At 31.7% G+C, this 13,126-nt stretch overlaps 1 protein-coding gene across 6 annotated transcripts in view; it reads left to right on the forward strand.

The window, feature by feature from the left end:
• YTHDC2 (YTH N6-methyladenosine RNA binding protein C2) overlaps positions 1-13,126 on the forward strand; it is a 62,264-nt gene that overhangs the window by 9,868 nt on the left and 39,270 nt on the right. For all 6 annotated transcript variants that reach the window (XM_031448831.2, XM_064483200.1, XM_064483197.1 and 3 more), the window contains 7 exons: positions 568-767; positions 4,225-4,391; positions 5,122-5,224; positions 6,052-6,208; positions 8,963-9,070; positions 10,151-10,299; positions 11,705-11,840. In XM_031448831.2, coding sequence (XP_031304691.1) covers positions 568-767; positions 4,225-4,391; positions 5,122-5,224; positions 6,052-6,208; positions 8,963-9,070; positions 10,151-10,299; positions 11,705-11,840 — 1,020 coding nt within the window. The remainder of the gene's footprint in view (positions 1-567; positions 768-4,224; positions 4,392-5,121; positions 5,225-6,051; positions 6,209-8,962; positions 9,071-10,150; positions 10,300-11,704; positions 11,841-13,126) is intronic.

Here is a 13,126-nt window from a genome sequence, read left to right on the forward strand (position 1 = left end):
ACTCTTTTTATTCCTATCTGCTTAGTTAAATATAGATGTTGGCTAAAATGGAGAGTTAGGAGATTTGTTAAGCATTAGGACCTTACATTTACACGTATTTTTCTGTTTGATCACATAATCTTACATAACTAACTTTAAACATAGAGGGTTTTTTCTTTTTCATGTGGGTTTTCATATTGTTTATAACAGACTTTACAGTATAATATACATTGTTTCTTAGTATAAACTTATAATTTTCTTTGTCATAATTGGTAGAAACAAGCCTGAAAATCATTTTAGGATATCAAAATTGTATTTTATTTTAAATGATTTTTGAATGATTGATTTTCGTTCATTTTTAAACATTATGTACCAGAAATACTTCTGAGAAATTTGTCTTTTAATTGGTAGTGAAATTTATAACATGTTCTCTAAGAATGTTAGTACAGCGGTTGAGGCATTGCTTCCTAACTTTATGTAGACTGAGTAGAGAAGAACACTTGAGAGGAATTACATTAGAAATTATTTTTGTTTTAAACTCTTTATTGTTGATCATAAATTTTTTTGATCTTTTATTCATTTTCAAAGAAAACCGGGAAATGAGCAAGACAAGTGGGCGACTCAACAATGGCATACCTCAGATTCCAGTGAAAAGAGGAGAATCTGAATTTGATTCCTTTAGGCAGTCTCTGCCAGTGTTTGAGAAACAAGAAGAAATTGTTAAAATAATTAAGGAAAATAAAGTAGTTTTGATTGTAGGAGAAACTGGGTCTGGAAAGACTACACAGGTTTGTTTATTTGTTGTTTATAGAAGAAAAAATATTTTCTCATGTGATAGTTTTATATCAAATTTATAGTACATATATTTTAACAGAAAACAAAAAAGGAGCTTTTGGTCATTTTAATATTTTTTTCTGAAATAAGTTATTACTAGAAGTACATTTTGAGAATTTATAGAAAGATGATATTTTAAAATATTTTCTTTTAAATTAGTACATAAGGGCTTTATTTAAACAGAGGTGAGACTGTGATTTGGTTTAATGAAGGAAAATGGATTTGGGCCTTCAGTTCAGATTTCAGCTCCTTCATTTATTGGATGTGATGTTTTAGCCTAGTCTTGTAACTCTGTGAGCCAGAGTCCTCATTTACAAAATGGAACTAAAAATTGCTGCCATTCAAGGTGAGGTTTTGACGTAATGACTATAAAGTGCCTAGCATAGTGTTTTGTATGTAGCAACTAAATTACAAGTAATATTACTAACAACAAGAAATGTTAATACAAAGTTAACATAGGGTGGAATTAATATGACATGTTTGACTTGGATGTTTAGGATTAAAGTACTTCAGTATTATGAAGTGTCACTCAAGTAGTGACAGGTTGGAAGTAAGTGTGGCACAATGATAATGACCTGTTCTTGTTTATCCTCTTTAATGTGTTAGCATGTTGAAATAGTAAATTTACTTTGCTTTTGATTGAGTTTTAGATAGAATACTCATTTTAACTTTACATTTCCTTCTTATAAGGACAAATAAATTTGCTTTTGACAGTTGCTTAAGATCTCCTGTGGTTGTATTGGCTAGTTTAATAAACTTAGTAAGTAAGGCAAGGTGATAGGAGAGGTTGACTGTAAAGTTTACTAGTTATTTACAAAAGTATAACTCTTTATACCTTTATACCTCTTTGAGCCTATAAAACTGAATTGTCACAAATAAGGTGAAATTTTTATCTGAAAACAATGTATAAGATTTTTCTTCAGCATGAGTCCTTTTATGGTTAAGTGGAATTCCATGGAGTCATGCCAAAGAATCTGTTCATATGTCTTAGATTGTTATAATTGTTTTAGTATTAGAGATTTTTGTCAGTAGGTGTTATTTGTGGCCATTTTAATTACATAGAGTAGACATGAAAATTTTGACGAAATATAACAAATATGTTTTTATCTAAATTATTTGAGTGTCCGTCTTTTTTTAGGACTTCATGCCATGCTAAGAAAAACATATTCTACCCCAAGATTAAAAATCACTTTCCTATAAATATTTTATTCTAATACTTTTATATCTGTAGTTTTTAAAATCCATCTGGAGTTTATTTTATTGTATCATATCAGGTATAAATCTAACTTTTTTCCTTATGTTAAAACCTAGTATTCCAATATAATTTTTATTTAATAATCCTTTTCTCCTGATTTAAGATACTACTTTTCAAAAAAAATTGAAGTGTAGTTGATTTACAATAGTGTGTTAGTTTCAGTTGTACAGCAAAGTGATTCATTTCTATATATATTTTTTCAGATTAGTTTTCATTTTAGGTTATTATAAGACATTGAATATTGTTCCCTGTGTTGTATAGTAAATCCTTGTTCCTTATCTATTTTATAGATAATAGGGTGTCCTTATCTATTTTATAGATAATAGGGTGTATCTATAATCCCATACTCCTAATTTATTCCTCTCTTGCCTCCCTTTCCCCTTTGGTAACCATAAGTTTGTTTTCTATGACTGAGCTTGTTTCTGTTTTGTAAATAGATATATTTGTGTTATGTTTTAGCTTCCATATGTAAGTGATATCATATAATATCTGTCTTTCTCTGTTTGACTTACTTTGTTTAGTTAGAGTATGCTATTCCCTAGGTTCATTCATGTTGCTGATTATGGCAATATTTTATTCTTTTTATGGTTGAGTAGTATTCCATTGTATATATTATATTACACACACACACACACACACACACACACACACACATACCCCGTATCATCTTTATCCATTGATCTGTTGGTGGACACTTAGATTGCTTCCATATCTTGGCTATTGTAAATAGTGCTGCTTGGAACGTTGGGGTGCATAGGTTGAAATACTACTTTTGATCAAATACTAAATTTCTATAGTACCTAGGTCTATTCCCGGAATTTTTGTTATATGTCTTTAATTATCTGTTCCTGCATGAAGATCTCACTTTTTGCATTTTGTAGTTTTACAGTATATGGCATGATACACCTCTTTATTAGCTTCTCTTTTTAAATATTTTAAATATTTCTTAGCAGTTTGTTTGCATTTATCCTTCCAAATGAAGTGGTCAAGTTTAAAAAAAAATCCTCGGGACTAAGACATGCAATGAAAAGATGTTATTTTCACTCATAGTTTAAAAAATGAAATCAAAACAATAATTATATTTTTCAGCTGTTAGATTGGCAGAAATTTGAAAATTCATGTTATCTAGTATTTGCATTTGGGAAAACAGTATCTCCTGTTCTTTTGGTAGGGGTATAAATTGTTTTGAAGGGCAGATTGATCATTTTTCCGTAAAAATTAAATTTATATACTCTTTGACTCATCATATATTTATCTTTACAAAAGTATGTGAAGATAGATGTTCACTGCAGTATTCTTTACAGTAGCAAGCAACAACATCAATAATAACATACCTAAAAATAATTGGAAATTACTTAATGTATAGTCATATTTGTTAAATTATAGCACATCCATAAGATGTACTATGCAGGTATTAAAATGGATTAGATAGATCTGATATGTTTTTAAATGAGATCTGCAGATGACAAACATTAAGGACAATAATCACTTTGTTTGAATAAAAACCTGTTTTTATATACAAATATTTTAAATCGTATAAACTTTTTTTTCCCCAACAGAGTTTCTAAGAAACTTAACAGAGGTTACTTTTATGGAGGGGACTATTGGTAGTGGTAGGGGTGGGGAAGACTTTTACTTATTATTTTAAATCTTTCTGTCATGTTTGAATTTAATTATGGTTAAGTGTCTGCAATCCTGGTATTAAGCTATTTTTGTTTTGTTTATAATTTTCACTATTTAAAAAATTCCAATGGAATTTTGGTAATTGTTCCATTGACTTTATAGGATAATTTAAGGAAGATTGACATTCTTGCAATATTGATTATTCCTAACCAGGAGTGTGTCATTTTTTTAGTGTATTCATGTCTTTTATGTTTTTCAGTAGCACTTTATAACCTTCTTCATGTAAACTTCAAGTATTTCTTCATAATTTTATTTTCACTGTTTTAGTTTTAGTTTCTATTGGGAGCAGAGTCTTTTCATATTACACTTTTTAGCTGATTATTAGTAGTTACATGGAAGTTGTTGGTCTTATGATTATTTTATGTTTGGGCATGTTACAGAACTTTTTAGTTCTAATGGTTTTTCAGTTGATTGACTTGAATTTTCTGAATGTACAATCATGTCATCTGATAGTAATTTAAAATTTGTTCCAGATTCCTCAGTTCCTCTTAGATGATTGCTTTAAAAATGGTATCCCCTGCCGTATATTTTGTACTCAGCCAAGACGATTAGCAGCTATTGCTGTGGCCGAAAGAGTTGCTGCAGAGAGAAGAGAAAGGATTGGTCAAACAATTGGATATCAGATCCGTTTAGAAAGCAGGTAAAGACAATTCTGTTACCTTTTACCATTTTTAGAAAAGACTAAATATTTCTATTTCACTAAGTATAGAGAATGTGTTACTTGAAAAGTTAGATGGTCATTTTGCTCCAAATAAGTTTATGGCAGGCCTTTGAGGTCATGACTAAACGTAGTGAGGTTTTGAATAAATAATAGTTTGAAAAAAAGTTTGGGCCATAGATAGAAATCCTATTTCATAGTTTCATGATAAAGTTTAGGTTATTTCACCTCTTTGAGTCTCAGTTTCTTCGTCTATAAAATGGGGCTAATGAAAGCATCTAGAGCACAGGTTTGATGTGAAGTTTACAGTAAGCCCTTAATAAATGTTAGTAATAGTACTGGTAGTAACTTCTTGACAACTAGTATCATTTCTTTGCTCACAGTAATTTGGATATAGTGATTCAAAAAGCTGATCTTTTTTGTGATGTACTTTTTTCCTCAGGCAAAAAGTTTTTAAGGCCTTTATAAAAAAACCTATCTTGGTTCTTTAACAAAATAATCACTTGATACAAGACTGTTAGTAATAATAAATTTGTGAGATTATCAGGCATAAAATACATATTTCACATAACTTTGCTAATAAAGCATATATACCAGTACACTGTTGTATTATTACACTTATTAAAGTACAAAGGAGACTAGCATTTAATATGATCATGTTTTAATTACATAAAAGATTTGTAATTGTGCACTTTATTTTGATTTTTTAAAGAGTTTCTCCAAAGACGCTTCTGACATTTTGTACTAATGGGGTACTGCTTCGTACTCTGATGGCAGGCGATAGTACATTATCAACTGTGACACATGTTATTGTGGTAAGAATATTTAAATTTAAACATCTAATTACATTTCTAGGATAGGATATAAATGAAAACTAATTTTTTTAAACAAGTTATTATAATCAAGTTACTTTTTATTATCCATAATTATTAGAAATAAATACTTTATATTAAATATTTTCCTACCACCAGGTTTTATGAGTGAAAATAAAATAAGTAGGTAGTTTTTTAAAAAGTGCTTTTTATATATGAAAATGGTACATATACTTTAAGAGTTCTCCAGAATGGTGAAAGTTTTCTTTTCTTTCTGTGCTTAGTCAATTGATTCCCCTCCCAAGTCTTAGGGGTATTCTTTATAGTCATTTAACTTCATGGTTAAGATGCTGAGTTGCTGCTGATGAAATAATTAAATGAATTACCACCTTATTAAAGAATTCTAAGCTTTTATCCAGTTTTTGTCAGAAGAATTAGATTAAGTTTTACAAGCTTGCGATAAGCAAGTTTTGGAAACTTACTCGTTCTGTTCATTCAGCCAAAGGATGCACTGGGTCCTGATGCTAACAGAAGCATATTTAAATAGATTTTGTATATATTAAAAGTACATTAAATTAGACTCCATTAATTGAGAATTTTGTTGTAGTTTTTGTGGTTTTATACTCTGTGGGAAAAGGACAGTATTGTATAATTCCCAGTAGGTTGTTACATCTCATTATTTCTAAGTTGTCCATAATACAACATTTTCACTAATTGGCCTTGTCCACATGTAATTTGAATTAGCGTAAAACCCAGCAGCTCCATAATTTTGAAGACTTAGTTGTCCTTACGTTTTAACTGTTTCATGGTTTTGTTTTTGTTTACTGCAGGATGAAGTACATGAAAGGGATAGATTTAGTGATTTTTTACTTACAAAGTTAAGAGATTTGTTGCAAAAGCACCCAACTTTGAAACTAATTCTTTCTAGTGCTGCCTTGGATGTCAATCTTTTTATAAGGTATTTTGGGAGCTGTCCAGTGATACATAGTAAGTTAAATTATCAGATTTCTAGGCTTCTTATGAAAAAATACTTTTTGGCATGATTATATTTATTGTTATAGAAGTTGGGGAATATTCTGATGTGTAGGGCATCCATTTCTGTTTCCTTTGAGAAGTGCTTAATCAGTCATCTCTATGTCTCCTTTTCCATCTAACAACTTTTAGTATTGTGTAAGAAGCCAATTCGCTAGTGTAAAAAGAAATTTGCTTTATTCTGACCTTGTATTCCCCTTTAAATTCTGTCCTGTAGCTTTGCCTTTAGACTCTTTTAAAGAGTAGTTTGTACTCTCATGTTTATTTTCCATGTACTTCTGAATATGTTACCACTTAATTTTTGGCATTACCCTTTTATCAAATCTGGTTTTGCCACCAGTCTTTAAAAAAATTATTAACTTTCTCTTGAAAAATTGAAAAAGTTATATGTATTTATTTTAGTGACACAGTACAAACATGTAGAGGAAAAGTTCACAATCACTTCTGTCTTCTTTTCATGTCTACTTCCCTGAGATTATTTGATGTTAAAGCCTAGTATATATTGTCTTACCTGTTCATGTTCATATAATATATGTAAATATATACATATATATCATGTTTATAGAAAATGGTTTTACAGAAATGGGCACATGCCGTATACGTTGTTTTGCAGTTTGGTTTATTCATATGACATTATGTCATGAACAGTTCTCCAGTTTAGTAGTTCTAGGTGTAGTTCATTATATTAACCAGCTGCTTTTATATTTCCTAATATGAATGTACCATGATTTATTTAACCGTTTTATTTTTGGACATTCAAATTGGTTCTAGATACTCCCTTTCTTTTATTGTAAACCTTGTTGTAAGCATCCTTATACATATATTCTTATATATTGGTGCTCTTATTTCTAAGGATAGATTCCTGAAAGTGAAATTGTTGAGTAAAAGAATGTATTTTTAATTTTAAGAGTAAAATGGTTTTGCCGTTTTACTTTTTCAGAAGGCTGAAATGATTCATATTTCTACAGTTTATGAGGCTGTTTATTTGTGCATTCTTACCAGTATTGCTTTGACACTGATTTAATTGCCCAGCCTACTATTCAGGTTTTACATAAAAATCTTAAGTTTTCTGTAGTATTTCTCATAATTGTTCCCCTTTTTTTGTGAAATGCTCATACCCCATAATTTATTTGCCAGCCCTGCCTCCTAAGTCTCATTCTGTATTATAGCCTGTACTTTCTTGGTCTCCTCTGTGGGTTTCTCTTGTTTTGCATGGTGCTTAAATATTGGCATTTTTGAGGGTTATTCCATGATTCATTTTTTTCTCTTCTCCCTTCCTGTCCTCTTCCCTCCCCTCCCCTCCCCTCCTCCCTTCACCTTCCCTTCCCTTCCTTCTTGGTTTCTTTGTTTTTCCTCTCTCCCCTGCTCTATGCTGTTCTTTACTAGGTATTCGGGATGCACAGTTAGTTTCCCTGGAAGCTCTCATTCTTGCTCTTGGCTTCTACTTTCCTTTTACACTTATGACTTCTGAATTTTTATTGCCAATTAAAACTGTTCTCCAGAGCTTTGGACTTAGGTAGCTAGCTATAAGCAGTTGACTTCACATGTGCCCCATGTGAATACTTAATGCTTTCTACAAAATCTGCTTCTCTTGTGTCGCCTGTTTCGGTTAATCATACTATTGACCTAGTCACCTAATTCACAGACCTGTCTTTTTTCTCATAATATTTCTGGGTGGTAAAGCACATAAAATTTATGAATCTTCTAACTGAAGCTCACTTAACATTTGTCTTGTCTAAAACCAAACCCCAGCTCCACCCCAGCCAACTTGTTTATCTTTTCACATTCCTTGTTACCTCATAGAATGTCATCATCATCCATCCAGTTTTGTAAGCCAGATTTTCAAGGACTGTTGCAGACACTTCCTTATCATTCCTCCATATCCTATCTAATGCGCAGTCCTGTGGATTTTACTTCCTGACTATCTCCTGTCTCCTACTATTTTTACTATCACCAGTCTCATTCAAGTTAATGTTTTCTTTAACCTAAACTATTGTAATAGCTCTTAACTGGTCTGTTCCTTCCACTCTGCTGTCTTTTAAACTCATTCTCCACGTAGCAGCCAAAGTGTTCTTTAATGAAGTGGAATTTTGATGATGTTATTCACTCTTGAGAGCTTAAAACTTTGACCTTTACCTCAGAATAAAGACCTAAACCCTTGATAAGACTTTTTAATTCTGCCTCATCTTGAACTACAGTCCCTTCTCCACACCCCCTCTCACATCATGTTCCAATTAGCTTGGCCTTTCAGTTCCTTGGAAACATCATGCTCTTTCCTACCTTAGGGGCTCTGTGTGTACTGTTTTTTACTTCATAGCACACTCTTTTTCTTTCCATGTAGCTTAGTTATTTTGTTTACCCACTTCTCTTGGTTCTCATTTCTCTCAGTGAGAATGCTTTTCTTGACTCATTCAAATTCCCATCTTATATACTCTCATGGTATCTTATACTTCTCTCTCATAAGACTTTTAACAACTTTGTTTTTACATTTATGTTCTGGATTATTGGATTAATGTCTGACTCTCCTGCTAGATTGCAAGCTTCAAGAGGGCAGGAGGTAGCTCTGTTTCTGCTTACCATTTATATTCCTAGTGCCTAGTGTGATGCCATTTATTTACTTGGGAATTTATTAACTTGGGAATCTCATGTTTTTATGTGAATTGTCTGTAAGATGCAAATTGACTAATTAAAACCATTTTTATTATTTAGTTCAGGGAAGACCATTTGAAGTAAAAGAAATGTTTCTTGAAGATATTTTAAGAACTACTGGATATACAAACAAAGAAATGTTAAAATACAAAAAAGAAAAACAACGAGGTAAGCTTTTTATCAAATATAAAAGAAAATTACTGTTGATATGACTTCTTGGAGACTCCAGCTTTATACTATGCAGGTACAGGGACACTTAAAAGTATTTCTTTCTGTGTATAATTGTATAATGTTATATTAGAATACTGTCCCAAGTGTACCTTTTGCATTGTGGTTTATGTCCAGAAGTATAATCTATAGAGAGGAATTGAAAGTGGATGCCAGAGTTGAGGAGACTGAGTGTGTTTGTATCCAAAGATTAACCGCTATTTTAAGGAGGCAGAAGATTATATGCTGGTTGTCCTCAGCACATTTTGTAGGGTGGCAGTGCGGAGTGGTTGGGAGGGTGTGAAAGGAGTAGCATGTGAGTAATAACAGGCTCATCTTTGATATAATTGTCGAGGTTTTCAAATCTTGATGTTATTATGAATTGCATCTGTACTTGGAATTTAGCATTATTTGCCTATTAAAACATCTTTTATCATGACTTATACTACATATCTCAGCTTTTGAATTGAAGATTTGGCTTATTTAAACTTTGATTCCTTTGTTTAGTCAGTAAAACTTGATTCAAATAACTTCTTTGAATTCTTCACTTGATAAAAGCAATTAGAATGCCTGTTTCACAGTGCAGTGCCCAATTACTAATATGTAAATTGTAAAACTCCTAGTTGTTGAGACTTCTGAAGATGAAAATTATATATACTTTGTATCTCAAACAACTAGCACAGTGGTGTAAGTTCAATAAATGATTTTCTACAAAATGCTGTACGAATGTTAGTCATTGATTTAAATAATACTTGTTATATGGCCAAAATACTTTTCAGTAAATAACGTACTTAATTAGAGGTAAACTCCTTACTAGTATATGAATAGGTGAGGTGTTTTTTTTTAAAGCAGTTTGATGTCTCCTGTTGGTTCAGCATAACACATTTTATTGGATGTTCCTAATTAATACATTTTTTAAAAAGTAACTTCAAAGTAAAGCCAATTTAGTAACTGTTTTCAGAGTCACTTAATTTTTTTAATCAAATAAATGTATTTCAAGAAGCAGAGAATTTATCTACTTTTCTTCGGTAATTAATTTAGAAGAAAAACAACAAACCACACTTACAGAATGGTACTCAGTTCAAGAGAATACTCTCAAGCCTGAATCTCAGAGACAGAGGGTTGTTCCACATGTGACTGAAGAATATGATTTATTGGATGATGGTGGTGATGCTGTCTTCAGTCAGTTGGTAAGACCTCAGTGGTTTCACACTGCTATTTTGAGTGAAAATTGTGTAATTTAAAAGAACATCTTATGAGATTATAATTTTTATTGAATTACAAAGTATAATTCTCTTAGTTTATGTTAGACTACAGCACATTTTTCAGAACAACTTTCTATACTTTTTTTTTTACAAATGTAACATCTTTTAATGTTTCACTCTGAGTTTAAATTATTTCAATCTTTTCTATAAATTTTTGAAGAAAATAGTTATAGGTATTATGTGTATACATTATTTTTGCTTGGTATTTTGTCATCTCAAAAGTTTAAGAACTATGAGCTAAGCAATGCAAGATAAGCTAAGTTAGGAAAAAATTGAGGAAAGGCTGTTAGTTTTAGAGCAAGTAATCAAGACTGACGTTTCCACCACCAACCATGTGACTTTGTAAAATTAATTACAAACTATAGACCTCAGTTTCTTCTCTTCTCATTTTCTTCCTTCTATTTTGCCACAGAATCTTTTACAAATGATATATTTTGTAGAAGCCCTGCCTGCTCATCCATCACTCTCCACCCTCATTCCTAGGTGGGGCTTCTACTACCTTGGGTTCCAAGGAGTCTGTTTGAGAACTGAAACTAGCAGATTTCCTAGGTCCCTTTTGTTCTTTAATTCTCTTGAAAAGTCATTGGTGGTTAATGTGATGGCTGGGACTATGCACTTTTTAGGAAAAGAATTAAACTATTTTGACCATGAGAAGAAACATGACATGCTTGTGGTTTTTCTTCCAGTGTTTAAAGTTCTGATACATCCAAATGAACTATACATTTAAAGATTGTATACTTTTGAAGACTGTTTAAAAAATGTTGTTTAGTGTAGAGAACATCCATTTCGCTCAGTGAACAGCATTTTGACCATGTCAGTTAGTGATTCTTAAGCCTGGCTACACATTAGCATTCCCTAAGGAACTTTTAAAGTCTTATGGAATCTGGCCTCTGTCACAGAGATTCTGGTGTACTTGGTCTGAGTGGGACCTAGCATCAGTGTTGAAAAGCTCCAGGTGATGTTTCCTCTGTTGGGCAGTTGGGAGAGAAGACCACTGATGTACAGGTACATTTAGCAACATTCTGTCAGAAGCACAGTTAATATTGTGACTGGACCATACACCTTAGTTGACAAGCTCATTCTCAGATAAAAAAAAAATGAATGTAGAAACAAGGTATAGTGTTATGAGTGATAATGTGTGTAATGATATAAGAAACTTTTATGTCAAATCCTTTGCCAGAATACCATATGGTTAGTAGTCTTTGTGGCCGTTATGGCCGTCTCATGTTCCTTGAAAGCAAAAGTTAAGCATTAAGTAATTTAAAATCTTCTTCTTTTTATTTTTTTAATCTTTTAATTTTTTTTAACATTTCTTTGATTCTTTTTAAAGACAGAAAAAGATGTGAATTGCCTTGAACCGTGGTTAATAAAGGAAATGGATGCTTGTCTTTCTGACATATGGCTGCATAAAGATGTTGATGCCTTTGCTCAGGTCTTTCACCTTATTTTAACGGAAAATGTTAGTGGTGAGTATAATTTACTTAAATTTTTAAATTATTCTTGCTCTTATTTATTATGATGGAAGTACAGTTTAATTTAAAACTTCAGAGTTTTTTTTGTTCACAAACAATAGTTTGTTCTTTTGGAATACTTGTTTCAAGTGTACACAGATCAGGATCTTCTTATTAGCATAGTAGATAAATAAATATTGTGTTAAATCAGGGATTCTTAATCTAATGTTTCCAGAATCGTTTTATGGAGTCTGTGAGTATATGACAGTTATGTGGAAAAGTATTTCTATGTGTATATATTGAGACATAAATGTACCCCATCCCCCACCCACTCCTCTTTACCCCTGGAATATCTTGCATTTTCAGAGATTTGTGATTTCAAAAAAGGAAAAAAATGTTAATAACTTTTACTCTAAATTACTCATTTAGTAAGTGGAAAATTTTAGTATACCTTTAGTTACAGAGGCTCACGTTCTGATTCTCCTGTGCCTGTTATGTCATGGGACATGTTTTCACTAATGAGTTATCCTGTTTTCATTAGTTGATTGTAGTGGATATTGGCAACCAGAGGTGAGTTTTAGAACCCTAAAGATTTATAGGCAAAATGTAGAATGATGATAATAAAAGGTCAGTACTAGAAGGGATATAGATGTCAAGTAGTTTATCACCTCACTTAAACTTCTCAGCATTACTATTATTATGACTTTTTAAACATTTTTTTATTGATTTATAATCATTTTACAATGTTGTGTCAAATTCCAGTGTAGAGCACAATTTTTCAGTTATACATGAAAATATATATATTCATTGTCACATTTTTTTCTCTGTGAGCTACCATAAGATCTTGTATATATTTCCCTGTGCTATACAGTATAATCTTGTTTATCTATTCTACAATTTTGATATCCCAGTCTATCCCTTCCCACCCTCTGCCCCCTTGGCAACCACAAGTTTGTATTCTATGTCTATGAGTCTATTTCTGTTTTGTATTTATGCTTTGTTTGTGTTTTTTTTAGATTCCACATATGAGCGATCTCATATGGTATTTTTCTTTCTCTTTCTGGCTTACTTCACTTAGAATGACATTCTCCAGGAGCATCCATGTTGCTGCAAATGGCATTATGTTGTTGGTTTTTATGGCTGAGTAGTATTCCATTGTATAAATATACCACATCTTCTTTATGCAGTCAACTGTTGAGGGACATTTAGGCTGTTTCCATGGCTTGGCTATTGTAAATAGTGCTGCTATGAACATTGGGGTGCAGGTGTCATTTTGAAGTAAGGTTTTTTCTGGATAGATG

This window comes from Camelus dromedarius, chromosome 3, assembly GCF_036321535.1.
Source record: "Camelus dromedarius isolate mCamDro1 chromosome 3, mCamDro1.pat, whole genome shotgun sequence".
In the NCBI taxonomy this organism is placed as follows: Eukaryota; Metazoa; Chordata; class Mammalia; order Artiodactyla; family Camelidae; genus Camelus; species Camelus dromedarius.